Raw genomic sequence first — 24,541 nt, 5'->3', positions numbered from 1 at the left:
CTTTATTACAACGTTTCCCTAAAATAAGCTGTGGTAGCATTAAGCACGGTGTCCCAGGGTTTCCTTTGTGAGATAACCTCATGAAGCAGCCATTTGCATTGGCAGTTGCCTTACTGCAAGGCACTTGCTGTCAGCAGTAGGCTCTTAGTACCTGAGCACAGATGCTGCTGTAAAGACCTCCGTCCCATAGAGGAAGACATGCAACTGCTTTAGTTTTCATTCTCCTCTCAGAAGCTTGCAATCAATATTTCTGATGTAGCTTTTTTTCCCCCCAGCACTTTTCTTGCTTATTCTGAATTCCAGGCCAAGGACAAGGGATTCACCTGCATTATTTTCAGTGGGCAGGCTTGTGTCATGTCTGTTCCCTCCTCTTTGATTATACAGGCTTTATAACTCATCCACAATGTTGTTTTTATGCTCACCATCCCACCAGAAACCTTTCTTTAATTTGGAATTCTTTGCTCAGATGCCAGCTTTTTTCCTGGCTTAGCTCTGGCTCGGGTTGAACCCGAGGACCTTTCTTTTTCCTTACGTTACTTGTCTCCCAGTGCTGTTTCTGATACTGCATTTTATTCCTTCACTTTGTTATCCCTCTGGACCACTTGTTGCCCAGCGGCTCCCATCCTGCACTGTCTCAAAGTCCCTGCCTGCTTATGGAAATCCCTTTGGAGAAACTGCATCTGCAACTCCTGTTGAAGCCAGACACATAAGTTACCAGAACGTATTGACTTCGACTTCGCTGCAGTGAATAAGCAGGACGTACGTCTAGCATATAGATTTTTCTGAATGATAAAATACTGTCTTTTGATCACCTCTCCTTTATTTTTTCCTCCAGACTTTTTGCTTAATGGCACCTTCCAGTTGCTGTAAAGAAGCACACCCAGGCAAAGAGCAGAACCTAATCTTTGCATATCACAACATGATAAGGAACTCGCTGGAAGCCCGCTTCTCTTTTTTAAATATGCCCAGAGTATTTTTCCCTTAAAACTGTATTTCTGCCCACTTGTGGAAGTCCCACTGAGTTACTCATTGCAGTAGTCAGCCTCTAATTTCATTTCCTGTTTTAAGTAATTTTATTGTCTTGAATCCCAGAGAATGTGGGTGCATGTTTGCATGTGTGCACTCATACATGTATGTTCACATATGTACATTCAGCTGTATATACGTGTTTATATGAATATACATTTAGAAGAACTTGTGTTTATGTTTTTGTATATGTTTTTATTCCTTTTTCCATGTTTGAGTCTGAGTGATCTGCTTGGAGGCAGGGTTAGGATTCTAAACACTGTGTGCTGGTGTGGTTTGCCTGCTTGGCTTCTTTTTGAATGCCACTTGTATGATATACAGGTCATGCCTCTTACTATATAAAAATAATATCATTTGAGATTTTAAAGCCAATGAAAATGAGGAAAAAGGCATGACTGCAGCAGACCATAATTTAATCCCTGGAGGTTTTACATACAGAAGAATGCTGAAGCCATTCTGAATACTTTGCTAAGCAGCTTTGCTTGGGAGAAGCTGGATGATTTGAGCTTCTGGAGTTACACTAGGAGCAGTGTGTTGTTCTGTGGGATGGTGCTAGATTACAGTGATAAGGAGATAGGACTTCCAGTTTAAGTGCAGCAACTGATAGCAAAATAATCTCTTTTCCTCACTGCGTTTTTACCTTGGCAGAATGTTTCATGCTTTAATGCCATGTTTTTTTCATGATGTAATTCAGGAAATGAGTGTTCCCTTTTTACAGTGCATTCTCTGTAGTGCCTGGAGATAAGAACTGGTACATCATGGTAAATGCTGAGTGTAGTTGCACCCTACTAACCAGTTCCTTTAGGGTTTTTAAGGAGAATGCTGCCCTGTGCTGAAGTCATTGCATGGTTGGAAGCTTCAAAAGAAGGCAGAAGAATACAAGGAAATTGCTAAGATTCCTCTGAGTATGAAGAGGGCATAAGGGAAGATCTGAAGGATAGAGCCGAAAATACTACTCCTGTCTGCACCCGTAGAGGATCCTCCAGGTTAAAAAAAAAATGCCTTTTCTGCAGTGAAAGATCTTCTTTGGAGCTTCCTGAGGGTGCCAGAGTAAGTCTAAGTCATCACAAATACCAGTTTGCGGGGGAAACTGGTTAGGGCAGGAAGTCTTGCACGGTTACCTGCTACAAAAACAGCCTCCAGTGCGAAACAGAGGTGTGTGTTGAGCAGTGTGACCTAGGAAACACAGCCTTTTCAGGTTGGCCTCAAAACAGCATTAATATGGAGGATTGGAAAAGGGGATTTCAGTCACTGTGGATATTCACAAGTATTTAGGGAATTTGAAGTTTCGCAGTGCTCTTGCAAGTTAATGCAGAAGTTTTTGATGGCCACAGAGGACACAGCATGGACTGATGACATGGTGCTGTGCTGGGACAGTTGTGCTGGGCTTGCACGCACACGAGTTGGGTGCAGCATGTCTGCATTTGCTGCTGGAGAGCTGCCACGGTGCCAGTGATAGCCCTTTGAAAAAATGATTACAACAGTTTAATGAAAAATGGCTTCAACAGCCCCCCTAGATGAGCTTGGGATTACAGCATGAGGAACATGCCAGATGTGTGCCTGGTGTCTGGACGGTGCAAAAAGTAGATCCTGCTTCTGCACTGTTGACTGACATAGCTACAGTTTCTCTTTTTAGTGGTGATGAAAATGAATTAACCCGTGCCTCCTATTCCCAGTGGCAGCTGAGCCGCTCAGACCTCCCCAGCCTAATCCTTGGCCAGAGCAGGCTAGAAAGTAGGAGGTGGAGGACTGTGATGTTAAAAATGCTCTTCAAAAGAGTGAGGTGTACTCATGTCTGTGCTAGTTAGGACCTGCCTTATTCCAATCCTTTTGACTTCTCCTTGTTCCAGAATATTTCCTCTTCCGGTGAGTGCCTTCAGATTTCTTGAAAGTACTGCATCTTTCATCCAAGCACTGTTGTTCAGGAGGAGCAAGAAGATTATTTAAAAAGTAAATCCTCCTCCTCTTCCTTCCCCTGGGTCTTGAAAGATAACAGCAGTACTTATTCATTGCTTATTCACTTATACTTGTTCAGTAATTTTGCTGAAGTATGCCTTTTTTTTTTTTTTTTAATAAGCTTTGTGGGTAGCTGCAAAAATCTTTCAGTATATTTTGGTAATATGTGTGTAGAAATTAACCACTGATTATGTTACATAATAAATTAAGAGCTAATGCCAAAGCGTGCTCAAGAACATGTCCTGCAAGGTCTGATTCAGTGAGAAGTGAATACAACAAAGCAGAAACAACAACAAAAACAGAATAAACAGAATCTTGAGATTACTCGGCCTCTCTTCAACAATGATTTTAATTTCTGAGGGGTAGATTTCTGATTTTATTTTTTTTTTTGGGAACTGAGCTGTGGCGCTCTGAAAGGTATGATGTACTTCTGGGTGGTGTATATAACATTTGACACTGCAGCTTTCTGTTTTCCACTTAGATGCAATGTTCTATGGCTTCCATGAATTACATGTGAACTTACTCATGTGAAGGAGACTGTTCCTTAAATTCGAGGTAAGCGTAGTCCCAGGTCTCATCAGTGACTCAAGAAGAAATGAAATGCACACTCTTTCTTAGCAGGAATCTGTTTAAAATACCTGAGATTTGTAATAACGTTAGGGATGGCAATTCAAAAAAAATGGCATTAGGTTTGGGAGCTTTTCTATAAATTGTGCCTCGTGAATGTTTTATTTTCCCCCTCTGGTCTGGCCTTACACAAATAAATCTATTTTCCAGCCCTTATCAATAACCACATTAAAGAAAGTATTGAGTGTACTTACCCAGCTGGCACAGGAACCTGCTTCTTTGCATATATACATAAAAATTGTTTCTAACTCCATTTTTTTGCTTGTATCTCATAGTTCTGTACACGTCTGTCTGTGATGCATTTTGGAAATGGAGCCCTATAAGAATGAGAGATGGGGTTGCCATGGCAACTGCTTTTCTTCTTTCCCCTCTCTTCATTATAAATTGTTGAGATGTGCTAGGTAATACTGAAATTACCCACATTAGAAGAGTAGGAGCACTTATGTTGGGTTGCAAATAATAGTTTCACCTGCATGTAAGATGTAATTGTTGCTTTTGCTAATATTAAAAGTGTGCAATGGAGGTGGATGGCTGCTGTTGTAGTTAAGATTACCAGTGGTTTTTATCCTACTCCTTTCATGTTGTTTTGTGGGTTTTTTTTAATTGCATCTTCATGTTCTGTTCTTGCTTTCTAAGGCATGGTTAACTGCACCTCCTTTGGACCACAGCCCTCCTGCATTCTGGCTATATTGCTGAGTGGATGAGGCTTGTTTCACATAATTATTTTTCTTTTCTTGCTTCTTTCAAAGACTTCAGTGTGTTGTGGAAGGAAATCTGGCTTTTTTTCCACTGAGAAAAACTCATTCGGGATTGTTGTGCATGCGATGCACATGCACATCAGTGCCCCTGGTGATGTGCCTTGTGGCTGCAGGCTGCACTGAGGCCCTTCTGCATATTGCAGCGTTCAGAACATCTCCACATCTTGGTGTTTTGTGAGGGATTCCAGACATTTGTTTTTCAGTACCGCAGTTTACTTCCAAGATGACAGCGTGGCAAACACAGCCCCACCATGCCTTAAATCCAGTTACTTTCAGCTCTGTTTGCTTAACTCAAATTCTTCTTTTCAAAACCTGCTTGTGTGATTCTGTTATTTTTCCATTCCTAGCAGGGAGATATTTTGGCTTGAATTATGCATAAAATGCATTAACATAGCATTAACAGGAGCGTTTTTTTTCTATTTCATAGGAGACCTCAGTGTTGTCTACCTGAGTTTTCAGCAAGTAGTTACTGGAGTGTGACACTGACACTGTGGAGTGTGAAAGTGATGCAGGGAACCATGCACTCTATATGAGTGCTCGAAACTAACAATATTTACACTGGTTCCGTAAGTGTGATGAAAATTTGGTTAAAAGGATGCTTACAGTATATGTCAGATTGTTCCAGTGGAGTTTCCTTAAAACTGACGCTGGGGTACAACTGCCTTGTGTTTCTTATGGTGTTGTTTTCCTCTATTCTCAATGCTATAGCTCTTTGTTTTGACCAGTAACTGTGAGTCAGCTGGAGAAGGATATTAAACAATTGACAGAGTTTCTCTTTGTAAAGCATCACCCTAAAATCCGAGAAGCTGTTGCAGATAACTGCTGTAGAGTGCCAAGAGCCGTGCTCTCAGTGTTTGTGACTCTGCTGTGCACATCATGCAGACTGGCTGAGTCTTCCTCATCACTCTCCTGTTCTTAACCATTACGTGTTTCTCTCCTCCTGACTTTCCACTTCGGTTACAGGTACTGCAGAGCTGCCACTTCCCTTCTTAGTTCACTTTTGCCTGTAGTTCAGTTGATAGCACATGCAGTCTGCAGCAGAAGACAGAAGAGGCTCTAATTTCAGTCAAAGTCAGAGGAAAATGCTTGTGATGAAGTTCTTGTCTAAACTGGCAGGTACTATTTGATTTTCTTCTTGCCCCTATGACACTTTGCTGAAATATTGACTTGAGTGCCATTGGAAGATGTCTGCCTTGCAAAGGTGTGAGGAGCTACACCAATTCCCTGCTGGTGCGGGCCTTCTGGGGTTCCTGGCAGATAGTGATCTGTAGGACCAGGACATGCTCTCTCAGAATTAAGTTTGTTCTCCATTCCACCAGACTGGGCTCAAGACCTTTGCAGCTTTAAGCTGGGAAAGCTGAGTGGGAAAAGCCATGCTGTTTTTGGAAAAACAGCCAGGGTTCTCAGAGAAGGTACTGCCACTGCATTTGAATGATGAACAGCTTAGATTGAATTGATCTTGTTGGTGCGACCAAGGGGTGTGGTTTTCAATCATCTTATTGCTATAACTAGTGAGATGAATACTGTTTCGTTGCAGGTGTCATCTGCCTGTCTGTCAGGTGCCAAAATAAATTGACCCTTTCTAGGTGCATAAAGGCTGCAGTCTGGAAGAGGTGCAAAAAGCCAGGGCTCAGTGGCACAGGCTGACATCAGTTGATTTGGGCAGGCTTCATCCTTCAGCCTGTATGGAAGAGCTCCTGGTATGGTCGATTGTTTGTCCTCAGATAGGCAGATTTCTGTGATTCACAGCTGCTTTTTGAGTGTGACTTTGGGAGACTGTGATTCTTCTTTGTTAGTCTAAGAGTCACAGTTACCCCAGTGGCCTTGCCATGTGCCGGAGCACGGAGTAAAATCGCATCCCTCCAGGCTCCCTGTGCAATTCCACGTTGTGAACAGGGTGCCTCTTCCTCTGGAGCACCTCTAGGGAAGCTGTCAGGAGGTAAGTTGCCAAGTTCTCTCCCAGTGCTATAGTCCTCTTGGAAATTTCTGGTTTCCCAGCGATGAGGCAGGATCTCATCCCGGGACACAGTGGACCTGTCTTTGGCCTGATGCTCAAGAGGCGAAGGCATTGGTGCATCCTGCCTGTGAGTTAAACACTAGCCGTCATCTGTCTGTCTGTAAAATCTCATAATGCCAGGGACTTCCTGTGCTGGAACCACGTGCCTTTGAAGTTGACCACCATAATTTCAGAGGTGGGTTGTCTGACCCAGCTTTCCGTTGAGAGGAAGAGAGTAAAGTTTGTGCAGAACTCACCTTTCTTGTTTCCTTGAAGCCAGCACTCAACCAGGCTGTGTGGTTACTGTACAAGTCTTAATGGTGTGAAATGAGAAAGGACTTCAGTGTGCTAGCTGAAGAGGAAAGACCTTTCTTGATACGAGTGCAGCTGGTGCGCTGCCTGGGATTTCTGCTGATTGTGTTTATGACTTGTGAAAGTCTCTTGACCAGACAGAAATGCCACTTTTGCCACCAGTGTAGCTTGCTGTGCTGGTGTTATTTGCTGTCCAGAGCATGCAGTCCTGATGGAGCAGAGCACACAGTACCATGTCTCTGTTACCTCTGCAGCTGTAGGTGCTCTGGCTCTGCCTGCACAGTGGGATGTCGGAGGCCTGCTTTGGTTGAAGTCAGGAAATGGAGAGCGGTGAGGATGAAGGATGCTTAACTGACAGGTGGAGGACTTTCAGTTCATCTATCAGTTCAGGCTTACTGTACCAAGCAAGATGGAGAAACAGAGTAGGGTTTGTTGTTAGATCCTGGAGTGTTTGCAGCTGACTGATGAGAGCCAAAGGTCCCTGATGTAGCACAGGGGCTTTGTGAGGCTGCCACAATGCAAGCAAGCCTGCTGTAACCAAATCAGTGTTGTTGTGATTGACAATTCAAGTATATCATTGAATTCATTTAACTGCTTTGTTATGCAATGGCTTGTCTTGTTTTCACTTGACTTGTTGCTGCTTTATTTCCTAGCAGCAGATCCGACATACAGATGAATAGGAATTCAAAAGCGCTGCCTTGAAATTGCAGACTTAGATGTTGCAAAAACATTTCTTTTGTATCTGTGCCTATTTATAGAGCTTGCTGTCATGTAGACAGTTTTGGAAACGTAAAATACCACAAGATTCCCACTGCGCAGGCAGAAAATGCATTTGATCAGATAGGCCATACACTTGTAGCTCTGTTTAAAGCAGAGTCAGGCATGACTGATTAGTTGGTAAGATAATCTTGGAAAGGACGTGGCTTGTGTGAGTGATGTGTAAGATGCTCATTACAAGCCGAGAAAACCCGAAGAGGTGTCTTGTTTTCTTGTAGGTTTTCAGAGGAACAGAATCCTGATGTGGTCTAACGGAGCTGTAAAACAAGCAAGGTCCCATAGCTCCTCGTGCTGTGGGAGAAGGGGATGCTTTTAAAGCCCGACTTCTTAAAGCTTTCAGAGATTTTTCTATTCCTGCCTTGCCATTATCTGAAGTGTCTGGGCTGGCCATAGCCTCTAGTTAGACAGCTTCTCTGGTGGCATTAACAAGCATTGCACACCAGCCTTCTGAACTTATCCTAGGTTGTGTTTTGCCTAAGAGCGCACCAGTACTGCATACAGGTCTTTGCATGTTCCTGCTGAATTGAGAAATAAGCTGGCAAGGCCAGTGGTTGCATCCAGCATTCCTTTCAGTGAATAGTCACAGTATTCAGATTGGCCTGTGGTCACAGTCCTAAACAAAAACGCTCAATGTGTCTGTGTGGGCAAGCTGTTACAATGAAAAAGGAGCTCATAGTTGTATAACAAATACAAAATTTAATTCTGCTAACTTCCTCTGGAAAGAGAATGATGCTTTCTAGTTCAGCCTCTCGTCCAGGAGCGTGTGCTCTTGTTTGTACAGGCTGTCTGATACCAATGTGTTTTTAAAGAATTTAAAATAAGATATATATACATTATTATTTTTTAATGACTTTAAAAAAAAAAAAAAATGTGTTTTTCTCCAGTCTAGGACTACTTGGCTTCTGGGCATTTCTCCAGAACTACTGTCTTCTTATTATCAGTGGATCTCTGGATCCTGCTGAGCAAAACAGCCAGTTTGCAGGACCCAGGACCACTGAAGGGGTGAGTGGAAAAGCCCCTAGGTGACCTGTGGTTTTGGCCTGTGTCATGCCAGGAACAAAATCTGGAAGAGCCAAAAGGGAGGAGGAAACAACCAACCTGATTCTGACCAAAATAAAACTTTGTTTTGATTGAGTTAGAGTGGCTTGGCCTCAGTTGTCTTGGTCCTCATATGTCCTTGAGGTCTCACCAATTCATTGTTCGGGAGACTTGGAGTTTGCTTGTGTTGTGTTTGAGTTGGCTTGCATAACAGCTTTGTAGCTCTAGTTTGCTCCATGGCTTTGCTAAATTTCTTGTTTGTCTTGTTCTGCCCATCCATAGGCAGCTGCCCTTCTTTCTTCCATCCTTTGAGTACACTGCAGCAGCTACACCTTCTGCACAGCACATTGTGTGCATGTGTACTTTTATTACGCTGACTTGAGCCAGCTGGCTTCCATCTTCAGCTGCTCCGGACCTGCCTTTCTTCCTAACTGCTCCTCAACAGCCTCTTTATGAACTACTGCTACTGTGCTGAGACCTGCAGCCCTGCAGAGCTGGATTGGAATCTATACAGTCCTTACAAACACAAATAAAATGGTAGTTTTGGAAAAACCTTTCTAGGTCCTGAATTGAAGTAGTTTGTTTTCTTTTATTCTAGCAGTGGTTGTTAAGTGCTCTTAAAAACAGTTTTTAAACTTGCTGAGCAGTCTTTTCTTCTGAAAGGAGAGGGGTAAGAATAACCATCTGAAAGACCAGGTAAGATTTCACACTGTGTATTTCCTGCTGTGCATTCTGTCAGAATGTGCCCACGGTAAGCCCCTTGGAACTGTTGAAATAACCACCATCTAGCCTCACTGACATCCCCGGCTGTACAAAAGCCAGGTCAGGAGAATAAGTGGTTCTTCAGGGCTCCAGTGTGTAGAAGAAGTGCTGCACATGTGTTGTAATAGGGAGACTGAAGCACCGGGCTCCTAACAGCAGCGTTTTGGAGGATGTGGAGTGAGCTGTGCACACAGGCTGTGTACAGTCTCTCCTAGGTGCACTTTTGTAGCAGGTTTTGCTGGCACTTGTCAGGAATGGAACATGGGCTGAGCCCCCGAGGTCACTTCCTGCCTCATTTTTCTGTGAAAAATTAATGTGTTACCTCCATTTCATTACTGTTAGCTTCAGAGCATACTGAGGTTCGTGCCAGAAATCGTACATACTTTGACAGAAGTGATTCTGACAATGTCATCAGGTAGTACAGAAGCAACACTCAGTCTCAGCCTAATCTGTGATTGAAGTCACTGAGACAGACCTGTTACAACTCTTCTTTCTACATGAATTGGCATCAGTCTGCAGCTCTGAGAACTTGAACCCTAATGCTTCTATCATTGATTGGGTTCGGGGACGTCTTCATCTCTTCCCTCCTGGGTGGACATCATCTCAGCAGTAAATAATGCGAGAACTCTCAACTGCCACAGCGATTTGTTTTGATAAATGCCAGGGTTTTTCTGTTCATTGTTGAGTAGCATCCTCAGGCTGGAGTTGGAGAATGTTTTACAATTCTGAAGAACTCTTAATAATTGCCTGCAGTTAGAGAATAGTTGCAGTATTGGCTTGAGGTAGCATAGGCCACTTCAAGTACTCCCTCTTGTTTTGGATTATTGGTGCCTTATTTAAGTTGCTGATGTCCAGAACAAGGGTTTGTAAGAATGATGTCTATTTAAAGGAAATATTTATATTGTTGGATGCCTCTTCAGTTTGTCCACCAGTGCAGGCTGCCATCAAGGTCCAGTGGCCTTGTGGTGTCTTTTTTCAGACAACAGCAAGTGCTTCTGAAGGTAGCTGCTGGGATCTGTTCGGGTGGGGAAAGAAAACTTAGAGTACAGATGAGTTTTGTCTGGTATGTAGTGTGCAACGATGACCTTAAGGAAGGAAGAGGAAGAATCTTGGGTTATGGTGTAGTATGATAAAGGTGGAAGGTGTACAACCTACATCTATTGCAGGTGTATATTTCTAAATGTGCTTAGTTTTTAAGACGAGTGCATCAGAATTCAAGTCTAAACCATGAGTGCAACGCATTCCAGTTCTGAGTAGAAAGAGTAAACTTGCACTTGAGTTAATGGCTGAGGACTTCCTCCATTTTCCCCCACCTACTGTTTCATCTTTTGCAGGAGGACGTGTGTTTAGGTAGGTATCGCCTGTAACACTTGCTGTTGGACAAAAGCTGTCCACAATTTAAACTACTAGAAGCATCTTTTTTTTGTTTTGTTTTGTCCTGCACATTTTCCATACATTCCGGAAAATGTAGGTGATGATTCTCAGTCCACCCAAAGGCTGTGGTACCTCACAGAGGTGGAACTGCAGGACCAGGCAAAGAGTGCTGTAATGCCAGAGTCAGTCTGAACATCTGGCCAGAAGATAGATGTAACCAGGGTAATACAGATGGGAAGGACCACTCTAGGGCCGAAAGCTGGCACTGGGAATGTGTGAAATGCTGAAATAAAGCAACATGAACTACAGGCCTGCTTTTGGGTGGTGAAGGCAAACAGTGAACTTGATCAGAGTGGGTTCCTGACACTAAGCAGTGCTGCTCAAGTTGCCCACCAACACCAGTAAAAGGACAGTAGTGAGCTGAGTTTAAAATGCTGAGTGTTGCAGGAGACCTTTTGAGTGAGTTAATTTTAATGTGAATATTATTCCCAGCCGCTGATAACTGTGGAGTACACGAAGGGGGAAGAACGTTCTTACAAGTGGGTGAGCCTTGAGCAAACCCGACAATACAGACCAGACAATAAATGAAGTTAAAGTTGTAGAAACAAGCCTGGCGAAACGAGCTCATTGTGTGGCTGTCCAAAAAAAGCCTAAGTGAAAGCAAGAAGTTATGAGGGAGAGCCAGCTCCGTGCCACTGCAGAAGCTCAGTTCACGTGCACTGTCTGTCTGCAGCAGCTGGGTGCTGGCAGGTTGCTAACAACTTCGTGCAACACCAGATTTTTAAGAAGGAAGGGCTTAGCTTCCCGCACCCTGAGCACACATGCGTTATGGAGCAGGCTTTATTTCACACAAAAATTATCTGTGTAATTCTTTTTTTGTAGGGGAATGCAGAGTTTTCGTTTGTGCTACACTCTTACAGATGTCAGGCAATACAATCCTGTAAACCCTCTGAAACGGATTTCTTCCAAGGCCTAAATTTAACAGGATGCCCCAGAGAATTATCTCTTTTCATTTAGTTTTATTTATATTCACAGTAATGAGTTGAGTAGTTTGGGCTTTAATGCTTTGCACTTAAATTTTTCTGGAAATGAAAAACTTGTGTGCTGATAGCTAGGAAAAACAATCCTGAGTTTCTAGTCCATTTGTGGCTAAGCTATTGTTTGTTTTAAGGACAAGAATAAGCCACAGAGTCAACCGGGTCATCCAGTATTCATCTGTAAGCATTGCTGAAAGTTTGGAAGAAGCTTTGGTGTAGAGCTGTGATTGCTCAGGTAAGCACAATGCAAGCTAGTGAGCTACGGCACTTGTGCAGAATGAAAGGAGTGCTTTCCCAAGTCAGCCAGCCAGCACTGAGGAGTTGTGTTGCCCTACACGATGGGAAACGAACCCTCCCCACGCTGCCCCTGTGACAGACAGCTGGCCAAAGCATCGTGGTATTTTTCAGGAATTATTGGCATTGCTGTGGGTCCCTTGTGTGTTCAGGGCAGTGTTGAGAGAGCTCCCTGCAGCAGGAAGGTGCTGCTGCCTTCAGATGCACGATGTCTCTCTGCTGGTACTCAGCCTGACCTGCCACATGCAGCAGGAAAGGTGATGGCTCCTAGGGGACCATGTGCTGCAAAACACATGGCTCAAACCAGGCAGGAGCACACGGCAAGAGGAAGCTGCTGAAAAAGAAGAGACCATTACCAATTACTGCTGCTTCTGACGTGAATTTGGAACATAAGTGGGCAGGAGCAGACTGCCCAGATGGGTCTAAACTGCAGTCTAGGAACTGTTAGGGTAAGCCCTGCTTCAAGAGGGTGTGCTTGGTAGGGGAACTGAAATTTACTTTGGTTGTGCTTTTATTAAGTGTGTGCCTGCTGAAATGAGAGGAATGCTCTTGGGAACAAACACACGTGTGAGTAGGTCCAGGGAGCCTGCTGTTAGACTTACAACACTTCCAGGAGAGGAGCCAATCCGTTTGGGTCTTTGTACTGACTTTCCTTGATCCTCTTTGGGGAGCAATTTGGAATCTCTACTTTTAGAGCTATAAGTGGTAAACATTTTCATATTTAGCAAATGCAAAATCAGATACTTATAAATAAAACTGTTACAGTTAAGAAGTGAAAGACTATTAACTTCATAATTTATACATTTTATTTTGAAAAGATCAGAGGACTTTGAGTTATGTTAAACATCTCCTCAAAGAAGAAACAAAAGTACCTGTTCGCAAGTGGGAGAAGATAGGTTGTTGAATTTGGCGTTCCATATGATTCTCACCTGGCCCTCACTTGATATGGCACACTGATACATTGCTGGAGTCTGTACAGGACAAAATAGACCTCTTTCCTCATCCCATTTTTGAAACCTGCTCTGAATTCTGACTGGAGGACAGGGAGGGGCAAAAAGGCTGTGTGACGAAGTGCAGCATGTCAAAGGTTTGCTGTTCTAGCTGGAGTTAAACCGCAGTGCTCAGCTCCTGTCTCCTGCCATCCAAGGCAGGGGAGAAGTGTTTTGTTTCCTTGCAAGTGTTTGCTGGAAAGCTGCAGGTCCCAGCTCGTTGCCATATGCTGCCCTTTTCTATGGTGCCCACTGGCCACCTGGCTTCTTGCTGTGGGTTGCAAACATGTAATATCTCATGTGGTTGAAATCGCCAATTTCTGGGCAGAAGAAAGTAAAGCAACAAGGACAAGCTGTCAAATGTGATGGCTGCTGTAGGCCTGAATGTAGTTAGGTGGTCAGAGCTCAAATACGCAAAGGAATGGAACAGACTACTTCTTCCTTTCCTTTTAAATGGTCTGTTTGTTTTTCCCTCAAAGTTTTGTGTCTTCTAGCTGATTTCCCTTACTAGCCTTTCATTTTTTAACTTCCCTAAGATCACCCCTTGGTCACCTCTTTGCTGATTCTTTCTGCTCCTTATCTGTACCATTGAGTCAGCAGTACCATCCACCGTAAAGACAGATGTGATGCTTCATAGCAGGTTTTATCTCCTCTCTTTCCACTCCCTTTTCATTGCTGTATAGATCACAGTCCTCAGCCACCAATAGTGAACGTCTGAGTGCAGCAGTGACTTGCAGTGCCCTTTTTTTTCCTGACTTGCAGACTTGTGAAAAGCAAATATCAGCCTACTGAGCACATTGGAACGTGAAAGGGGTCGTTTGGGTTTTTGTGCCATCAAAAGTAAAGGTTATTTGCATGGGCTGGCAGTAAGCCACATAAATAAGTGAACCTGCATTAAGATTACTGTCTTGGCACATGAGAAAAAGTGAAATCGGAAGGAAATGAGCTGCAGAAGGGAGAGGAGAAGGAAGTGGTCTGCTTTTGATGGCAAGAGCACATGCTGTAAGGAACAGCAATGTAAGTACAGCACATGGGGCTGCAGAAGGGTTGGATTTTCTGCTGTTACTCATGAAGCCTGAAGTGGTGTGGCACGCTTCTGAAAAGCAGGGACGTGAGAAAGCTTCCTGTGGATGCTGGCCTTTGCTGCTCAGAAGTGATCTTCTTTCAGAAGCAATGGGAAGGTACTTCCCCCTGAGCTGTGTGTATTTCTACTTGGACTGGAAGAGCTGGTCTGAAAGGTGGAGGACTCTAAAGCCATCTCTGCTTGACAAGACATTTAGTAAAGCTCCGGTGAAATTCGAGACCTGCTGCTGCAGAAGTAGTAATAGTAGTGGTAGTAGTAATAACTAATAAGAAGAAACTCTTGACTTTCAAAGCTATACAAAAAACTGGTGGCTTTTGTCTCTTTCATCTACTGCAGTCTGTGTGTGGCCAGAGCTGTGTTTCCTTCCATTTATTCCTGACACATGCACTTCTAGTGGAGTTTGCTTTCAAGCATGTCCATCTACTTTGGCTACTTCAAAGAGCTATTCTGGACTGTCAGCTGCTTAAAATCTCTCCTGAAAATTAAGAGGTCATTTTGGTGGTTATGGAGAGGAGAGGGTGGCAGAGAAGGGGCTGCTGCTGGCCTGTAGTGAATTTGTATGAGCTCTCTTGCTCATCACCAGCTCTCTATCACCAGCATCTTGGTAACAAAACTGGTTGAAATTCACGTGCTGCAAGAAATACGACAGTTGTGTAAGTACTCATAGCTGGTGGAGAGCAAATGTGATTGAGATGATACGTCCCCAGTTGTGTTTCACCAAATGTGAGCTTTTGTTTGATTTCCTGTTTGTTTGTGTTTCAGCACAAATATCCCTTCCTCTTGAGAGACTTACCCGCTGTTCTCCTTTGGTTTCCACAGTTTGCAACTTCATGTCCCACGAGAAGTGCCTCAAGAATGTCAACATACCTTGTTCGTGTATTGCTCCCAGCCTTGTAAGGGTGAGTAACCACACACTGTTATGTCTCTTTTTTGTCATAATGGCACAGATTTATCACTAAGTAATCTGTGTAGTACGGCTGTGGCTGGCTGATGTTGTAATGCTTAAATCAATTGTGTTAGTCATCACTGAAGCTTTTACTGCTGCTCAGAGGCAAACCCTGACATTTCCTTAAAAACTTCCCTGCTGCAGGCGGCTGTAGACAGTCTGTCTTTGAAGAGCAATTATTTGCATTCTTTAGCTATTACTAGACATTTTAAATTCTGTCATTACCTGGAAATCTCACAGTAATGGAGGGGGGGTGACTGGTGGATATCATTGCTCTCAGGAAACCATAGTGTATCAGACTTAAAGAACTCTGTATAACTCACTTTTTTTTTTTTTTTTTGAACAGTAGTTATATCTTACTGGGAAAATGCTGTTTCCCTGCCTAGTGAAGGGGCTACGTTTGGCTTCTGTTGATTATTGATGTTAAGAATTTGCTTGCTTACTGTGCCTAGAGAATAAAGTCCTTGCATTAAAAGCACACAATTTTAAAACAGCACATAACTAGAGTTGCAGGAAGTTAGCCAGTCATTTTTATTTAATGTGCTTTGTCCTAGATGTTAATGCAGTTCAGCCTTTGCTACACACTTCATCTTCCCCACACACTTTCATCTTGGGAAATGTAATTTAGATTGGCAAAAAAAAAGGAGTCTGATACACAGAACATTGCCAGTGGAATAATGAGAAATATTTAGAATCCACGGTAAAGGGATGTGCAGATAGTGAGAAACGCTGTGACTAAGAATGAGCATCTATTGCTGTTTCAGAATGCTGGCAGTCGTTATAGCATGGGAAAAGGAATGATGACTCAGACTGTGCAGGGATCTTTGGAGGAGTGGTACATAGCCAGCTGAGAAGCATTCATTTTTTTTCATAGGCATTTAAACACTTGTGATGTTTCTTTTATGAATTTACTGCAAATTTTAGATGTTGTTCAAAATAATATTTGCTACTTTGCTTTCGCATGGTGAAAATCCTACATTTAAACACTGCATCAGTCGAGGACATCAGCGTATGATTTTTTTCCTTGCCAATCCCCACTTTCTACCTGTCCTAACACATGGATTGTATTTAGTTGTGTGTTCTTTACAGGTAAAATCCAGGTGTTCTTGCTGCAGGAGTAGGACATCTGAGTGCTGTTGTCTGTCCTCGGAGCTGCTGGCAGTTTATCACTGCTGTATTTAGCTGTGAAAAGTCTTGTGCTGAAATCTGCCTTGAGCTGTAGTGATTGTGCCTCAGAAGCACCAGACGTCCAGACAGGATGGCACAGACTTGTCCTCCTCGCGATGCTCATCCAGGCTGCACTGGTCCTGGTCTGTTGTGTGGGTGAAGCCTCCCCGTGGGAGGTGCTGTTACACATGTGGGCTCAGCCGAAGTGAATATTAGCTCTCCACTTGCTTCAAAAACATAACAAAGCAAAAAACAAACGATGATGTTTATCAAATGTCTGGGGAGTTTGTTTTCTCCTATCAGATAACTTGAATCTGTCTTTTTATGGAAACATCTGATGGAGAAGGAAGCATGGATGGGATTTTTTTCCCTGATGCTTTCCTCTAGCAGGTTATTATTCTGTGTACCCCAAGATGAGGATATATTTTTTTTAGTCTCAGATTTCATCTAGAGAAAGGGGCGATTGTTGAAGCTCATCGTGCTGTGTGTCATTCCTTAATGCCAAACTGTGAGAGAATAGTTTTTCAGCAGACAGGCTATGGAAACTTGTAATTCCTGAGGCTGGGGCTTCCTTCCTGGGTCGGGTGAGTGCCCCCAGGGACAGAAACACGTCAGGTCTGCATGCAGCCTCAGATCATTCTTGGTGAGTTCACTCACTTAGCTGCCCTAAGGCTGCTTTTTTTCTGTGCTGTTGTTGATCTTTCTCACCTGCACATGCTGTTCCAGATTGGATCCAGATCATGATGTTTTGAAATGGAATGTCACGGATCACAGGCTTCTGAACCCACTTGTGTTCTTATGATTTCTGGTTTGTTTCACTGGTGAGATCTCTGCAAATGCTCCAGGTTCAGACTCTTCTCCTTATGTCCTCACAGGTATTTGCCTACTCTGAGGCATTTGTTAGAAAAGAAAAATCTGAACAAAGGACAAAATGACAATGAAAACAAAAGCTGAGTGGGTGTGAAATGTCAAGTTTCCTTTGTTAGGTTGGAATGAGTTACAAATTTGTTGCCTCTTAAATCTACCACATAAATGTGCGGGGGTGTTCTTTATATAACTATACTTTTAAATGGAAATGATAGTATAACAAAAGTAGTTCTAGTGAAATGAGGCATTTGTGATGGTTGTTTTTCCTGCAGTCCTTGCTGGGTTGATGCATTGCTGTAGTCCTTTCCAAGCACTTCCACTTCAGGAAGGGCAGGTAGACTTCAGGAAACTGCCTTCAGTGCTTTTCTTCTTACAGCCAGGTTGCCTGGAGTGGAAACATTCTGATTTAGGTCATCAGCTTCTTGTGAAGATTGTAATGCTGAAAATGAGATGTGGCTTGTGGTTCAGAGCTCGGGTGGCAGCTGCATCCTCAAGTTGTGGTACTGAACAAGAAGGTTTTGGAGCTCACAGAGGTCCGTGCTGGAAGAGCAGGCTTGCCGACCTGAGCTTCCCTCTGGGTGCTGTGTCCTGCAATTGGCTGCGTGGGTCAGTTCCTTTGTTTCTCATAATCTGCTAGAAAAGTTGAAAATAGCAGAGAATAAAGATTATTCTGGTTAGGGGAATGAGACCCAACAGTGGTAAGCCGTTCTGAATCGGGCGCTTCGTGCTCAGTAGTCCTACAACAGCAGCATCCGTTCCTTCTGCAGCTCAGGGGCTTTTATTCTGGGATGCAGCCTCTCCTTCTCTGATTTCTTTGTCTCCTTTCTGGAGTGGAGTTTTTGCCCCACTCATCTTGTTATACGTAAGTGCTTTTGGAAGAAGGGGGGGAGGAGTTAGATCTGCAACATGAAATTAAAGGCAAAAAAAATGAATGCTTAATATTTTTCTTACATTTTATGAAAAATAGTTGCATGGGGGAATTTTGTTTCTCTCTTTATTCTTCCCCTTTTGTTTTGCTGTAGTGGAAAGGCTTTGTTAGATATGTCTGTGCTTTTTCACCTGTGTGATCTGTTGTAGGAGAGCTGCTTTATTTAGCAGTTGGATGGAACTCAATGGTCTCTGCTCCTGTTCTGCAGTTCTGGGTTCTGTGTCTACTGTAGCAGTGGGTGGACTCCAGACTGATCAGATTTTGCCTGGGAGCTTCTTGGACAGCCCCGGCTACCTTCTGCAAGCAGGTCTGACCCCCAGCTCTTCAACACTTGGCCCTTAGCTGCACTGTGATTCAAATGCAGTTGCCTGGAGCATGCCAGCCACACGCCACAATTTAGCAAACAAGGGGTAAAATGGTTTATTGGTAATCCTTGCCTTAAGCTTTCCGCTTTTTCTTCTCCAAAGTGATAGCCAGCCACTGGGGTAAAAGAGGAGGGCTGGCACTGTAGTTCATGAACTCCAGGTTGCTCGCTGCAGTGTGCTGTGCTCCTGGTTCAACACTTCCAGAATAGCCCCATGGCTGTACCAGTGACCCTTCAGCTTCAGGAGGGGTGTGGAGTGTCACTGAGTTTGTTTCTGCTCATTCCCAGTGTTGATCTTGATAAAAGCTAGCTTCCACTGTAGCAATAAAAGCAAGGAGTGATGGTACTTGGCACGTCAGCTTCTCTTTCCAGTATAAGAAAAGCTAGTGCAAGCAACTCTTAATTACAGTGCAAAGGTCTTACACAGGTCTTCCTTCCGTAGAAGTACAACGGAAGTACAATAGAAGTACGACAGAAATACAGCAAATTCCTGATTTGAAATGGTATTTAGTTTGCTGCACAGTTCCCATCCTTTAGAGTCCTTGAGAGCTACTTTACATATGAGTAGCTAAGGTCTAATGTTCTATCATGGACATAGCATGTCCTGTAGCATGAAGAAATGGTTTCTGGATGTACTGAGGTTACATGTGGGTATGTCCCTTATTCCCTTGCATTAGCACCAATTATTGTTTTGGTGTTTAAGTTACTTTTCTCTCCTGATCTACAGTAAGTTATTGTTTCAGTTGGTATTCTTACTCAGTTTCAAAACTTCCACATGGAATTTGCACTTGAAGGAGCTTTGTAGCAGCAGCTGATGCATTAGAGTACAAAGGAGGAACCTCATTTTGAACACAAAGAGTAATTTACGTTCTTTGTATCTAAAAGGAAGAAGCAGAAATATAGTGCAAAATACTGAGTGTTTATGTTGCAGAAATAAAGAGATTTCACTGTTAAAGCAGAGACTTCAAGCGAGTGAAATAGCTGTCCATGGCTCCTGAGCAATAAGTAATTAGCTGGAAAGATTCTAACGCTGGGGAAAGCTGAATCACAAAGTTAGCTTCTCTCAGAGAGCGTGGTCTTTGTGTGGGTGTTGCAGGAGAGGACATGGGTTGCAGTCAGATCTGATACCGCTGTGGAGCAAAGGTGTGGGTACCATAATGAGCCCTGAGAGCTTTGGATGAGGAAACGTCAGCGTATGTTGTTGTGCTTGTTTCAGGAACACCTACACGTTTGGATTGTTACTGAGTTTTTTTGGCACTCTACAACAGTCCTATATTTTGACTCTAGAACAGTCCTTTGTAACTAGCCTTGGGAGCAAATTATGAAGTGATTTGCTTCCTAGCTAACTTTGCCTATCTTAAAAATGAGCTGAAAACTGATGACTTCAAGTTAGATTCTCTTTGCCCAGCCTTTGGAGGCACTCATGAAAGTGTCTGTGTCTTTGACTCTATCCATGAGCCGTACATTGTAGGTGGTAGCTGGGCTGCTCTCTATGCAGTGATTGCATTTCAGCGGAAGAAGGTGTTAAGCTGGTAACTTGGTGTTGCCCCATGCATTTCAAGATGAGGAGCAATTAAAAAAAAATTATTTCTCGTGCTTTTATTCTAAAGTTTGTAGTAGGTTGTTGCTGGAGATGCATTTGTTGCTGTTCTCTATGTATGATGCAGTTGTGTGGTTTTGTGCTCTGCTCTTGCACAAATTGCACTGAAGGGATAGGAGTCAGTAACCTTTAGATTTCTGTAGAATCAAATTTCATTGCTGGCTGATACAAACTGCTATAGAAATGCATAGCAGTAACGCTCTGGATTTCTTACCAGGTGGCAGCAAATAACATCAGGCCTAGGAACATCCTGTGCATCAGTACAAGGTCATCCTGGAGATTATGCTGGAGTGTTAGTATTAGATTTTCTCTTGATGGATTTCTGATCAATAGTGTGAAGGCACCTAGATGTCACTTAGTGGTATTGCGAGTCGAAATTTTCTGTATCTATCTGAGGGAGTTGATTTTAGTGGTTTGCATAAAGTAATTGAAGGAGCTGAATTGAAAAAGAAGTTTCGACTCTCATCAATTATTCACTCCCTTTCTGTGAGCCTCTGCCTTTGTCTGTAGTTTGCTGCACTTGTACAGGTGAATGTAAATTAGTGAATAACAGATAACATTTCGTGTGCTGACATGGAGCCTCGCTGGCTTTCCCTGTCTTAAGAGTTTGGTATTGTTTAGGTGTGGGATGCTTGGAACTTCTTTGACAATAAAAGTAATGCAGTGAGCTGCTAGGGAAAGCAGCGTGTGATCAATCAGCTGGCTCGTTGTGTTGCATTGGCTACTTTCCATGGGTTTTTTTTCATCATCCCTCTTCTTCTCCTGCAGGCTCTGCAGTAGTTTTTGTATGTAGAATTTCTAGAGCAAGTTAGAAGGAGCAGTCATAATAATAAAAAAAAAAGCTTGTTTGTCTTGTTTCTGAAAGCAAGAAGTTGAAGGAAACAATTCTTTTTGTCTTTTTTCCACCCCACGTTCCGATCAGTGTTTCTTTTCTTTCTGGCACTGACTCGAGTCTTTAGAAGGTCATCACCAGGGCTGAAATAGAATTTAGACTGCAGAATTTAGACTTGTCTTCTTCCCTGTAGCCTTCTAGGTAAGTGCCCAGGCCCTGGAGAAGTTTGTCCCTTGTCAAAGTACAGTTTTGCAGTCTTTTCCAAAATAAACGCTGCTTTGCACAAAACTGTTTTCTTCTTCTTTAGATAACTTTTCTTGCTTATTAAACACTGTGGCAGGAATGAAAATTCTGCCTTTCTGTGCCAACTGTAAGATAAAATAGCCGGACTCAAGACTGGGAATGTGAAGATTTGGATTTCAGACATGGTTGTTGAAAGGATTGCAAGTCCATGCCATGTGTCCAAAGCACATTATTGGGCTAACAAAGATCTCTCTTGATTTACCTCTTGATTAAACTTCCAGCAGTCTTCTTTCATGTTACATCTGGCAAAGTTTTATCTTGCTTATTTCACTGTTTGTGCTCAAAGTACAGGGTTGTTTAGCATAACTGTGCCTATGCTTTCAGGGGTGGAAGTACAGGAGGGAACCAGACTTTCGTAAGTGGACGGGACATTTAGGTCTCCAAACTCTGTTTCAGGATGTGGCAGATTTATTGCTAGTTTGTTCACAGGAAAACTCCATAAGGAGAATACTCAAATCCTTCTCAAAACTTTGTTTGCTTGTGCATCATGTAGGAAAAGGTGTCTGTGGCTATGTGTACCTTAAGTCACTATTTCTTACACTTTTTCTGGGAATGACAGATTTTGATTCATGCTTAAAGAAGCCACTTGTTAGCCCTCACAAGTCTTTTTTTTTCTTTTTCTGATGCAAGAGCCAGAAGATAGATCAGGTACGTTTGTCAGGAAGGGCTTGAGAGTTGCAAAATACAAGTTTAAAAATGTGAAAATTTGAATTCCGACATCTTAGAGATGCAGTTATGCTTCTCTCTTATAATGCACATGTCAGTTTTGACAAAGGTATGCATCTTGTAGGAACAGTGGTCCCTAGAACAAGCATAAAGCTCAGGTGTATTCCCTCATAGAATCATAGAGTGCTTTGTGGCCACATTCACCTTTTAGAAACTGTCTCGAATGTGTCTTTGGAATATTTTGTCTGAGGAGATGTGTATGTAAGCAGCTGTAATTGTTTCACAGTTACAATTCACAATTATCAAACTTTGATTCAGTTTGGATTGGAAGGGACCTTAAAGGTCATCTAGTTCCAATCCCAGCGTCACGAGCAGGGATGCTGTGTTAGTATTCATTTTTCTTCTTTTTTTTCATTATCCTTTTCTGCCTCCACCTGCTACTGTAACTTTCAGTCTTTGGTGTGGACTGTGCAGTACTGAGCTTTTGTAAACTGTCTTGAATGCGTCTTCAGGGTATTTTGTCTGAGAGCATCTGTGTGCAGCTATTACTGTTTAATGGTCTTTGATTCAATTAAGAATCCTTAAGAGGTCAGCTGAGGTTTCAGGTAAGTTGTTTGAGCACAAAGGAAGCCTTAGCATTCATGGCACTGTGAATCATCAGGACTGGCACCTAAAGCTATTTTCATTTATTTATATATTTAAATGTAGATTTATATAGATACAGATGTATGCATATAACATTGGTTCCCTCTCAGGTTTACTTAAGTACACATTACATATACTGCCCTGTTCTGCAGGACAGAACAGCTTCTGTCGGCCATGAATACTGTGGATGATGTTCCAGGTGTTCTTCTTTGACAGATTCCAGTTGCACACTGCTTCGGGCCGCCAGGACATTACAAAAGAAAGTTCTGCACGGTGTGCAGGAAGTCGCTGGAGTCACCTGCCTTTCGATGCGAAGGTAATTCAAAATGCTCGGTTTGTGTGGCCATCCAGTAATACGTGTGTCATCCAGTGATGTATGCTCTGCGTGCCCTGCTTGTCTGTATGCATACGCACGTGTATCTGCACACACGTGTGAACATACATACGTGTGTGTATCATAATGCCCTCACTGCGTTTTTGAGATTCTGTTGTCCATTCATTGGCAGTGGAAATGTGCACGTAAAATGCAAGGCACCACAAATCCGTAGTGTTGATGATGTGTTGTAAGTCCATGTGAGAGACATGCAAAGAATGAGAAATTATTATGGCTAAGTAAAGACTTCCTCTGTTGAAATAATTTCTTTTTCCAGTGGAAACCTTTGTTGCATGGAACTTCAGGTTTCTGTGTTTCTGAAACCTTCCTTTTTCTACAGAAGAATGGAATATAACTGTGTGTTACTTGTCTTGGATGTCTTTTGCATTCAAAGGGAGTGAAGTGCCTTTTGTGGAAAGTAACCTCATTATTTATCAAAGTAGTACTACTCTTTGCATTCTGCCATAAATTCTCTTAAAAAAATAATGTAAGAGATCATCTAAGCACTATGATTTCAGAATCCATTGATTGGAAACATATGTTGGCATGGGTACTGCTCTGATTTTGATGGGATGCAACTCCTTAATTCTCCCTTGACACTCTTGTCACAGACTTCTGTTGATCTTTATTGGGTTGATGTTGTGAGGTTCAGTGGAATGTAGTGTTTTAAATGAATACTAGCTATAAACTGTTCTTTTTTCTGGCTTTGTTTTGTTGTTTGTTTTATTTTTTAAAAGTTTAAAAGCCTCCTGAGATAGATTTGGGATGCTTTCAGGATGAGTCCTGTGCTGCAGATAATGTCTTACTTGATGCGGTCACTTAGGTGTACATGTAGGGAAAATTTTTCTCCTTGATCAAAGAATTTAGACTTTAAATTATGCAGTGGTTTGGTTTTTTTGTTTGTTTGTTTTTGGGGTTTTTCTGTGCTTCTGCTTTTATCTGGTGAGCTGCATAACAAATCCAAAGTTTGTTCTACTGACAATTGGAGTCTGTCACTCAAAATAGATAGCATGTGAGCTGGCTGCTTAGTGGGATGGTCAGCGAGCTACAGATAGCACAGAGTCTTTTCCTGTGACCTATTTTTATTAGCTTTCTAAACTGGAGTGAGACGTGAAATAAACCAAGAATTTGGAAAGGAAACTTTCTCTAGCTGAGTCTTCTTAACTCTTGGAAATAGCTTTAGCTTAGTGATCTGTCATAGTTCAAGCTTTATACATTCTGCCTTCATCAACCCTCACCTTCTTACAATCTTAATTATATTGTATTACTTTTGTACCTGTTGCAAGTGAATATGTTTTTCGTGTTCACATGTTTCCAAGAAGCATGTGAAATCACATTACAGTTAGGTAATACAAATGTGTAGGCATTTTTTCCTATTTCATGGAGGATTGTGAATTATGTTCCATGAATTGAACAGGTTGCTTTTGTTGTGCATGGTGTGACTTTGCTGTTCCGTGTTCTGAATACTAATTGCTCTACAACTTTTATTTCTTTGGCTTTTCAAAAATGTAACTCAGTTGAGATTAATAACATGTACGAGAAAGAAATAATCCTTTCTTTCCTCTCCAAAAGATATTCTAGAATTTGTTTTAGAAATCAGCTTTCAAGTACAAATGTAGATGTTAGACTTGCTTCCTTTTTTGCTGATTTGTGGTGACTGTGCTTAATAGTACAAGTCTGCTGTTGGTTATGATGTTCTCTTCTGATGCTAAGTTTGAAGAATTATTCTTGGAAAACTTGATGTACACCAACTAAAGCAGAAAGTGCTGCTAACATGAAATTACTTTTTCAAAGCAAATGGCTGACATAGCTGGATGCAC

At 42.4% G+C, this 24,541-nt stretch overlaps 1 protein-coding gene across 1 annotated transcript in view; it reads left to right on the top strand.

The window, feature by feature from the left end:
- Positions 1-24,541, top strand: part of DGKQ (diacylglycerol kinase theta) — an 83,518-nt gene that overhangs the window by 7,658 nt on the left and 51,319 nt on the right. The window contains 2 exon segments of the mRNA XM_085214161.1: positions 14,850-14,929; positions 22,565-22,664. Of these exon segments, the coding sequence (XP_085070287.1) occupies positions 14,850-14,929; positions 22,565-22,664 (180 nt within the window).

Source organism: Meleagris gallopavo, chromosome Z (genome assembly GCF_905368555.1).
Source record: "Meleagris gallopavo chromosome Z, MGAL_WU_HG_1.1, whole genome shotgun sequence".
In the NCBI taxonomy this organism is placed as follows: domain Eukaryota; kingdom Metazoa; phylum Chordata; class Aves; order Galliformes; family Phasianidae; genus Meleagris; species Meleagris gallopavo.
The sequence above is the reverse complement of the archived record's forward strand: the minus strand, read 5'-3'. Positions and strand labels throughout refer to the sequence as shown.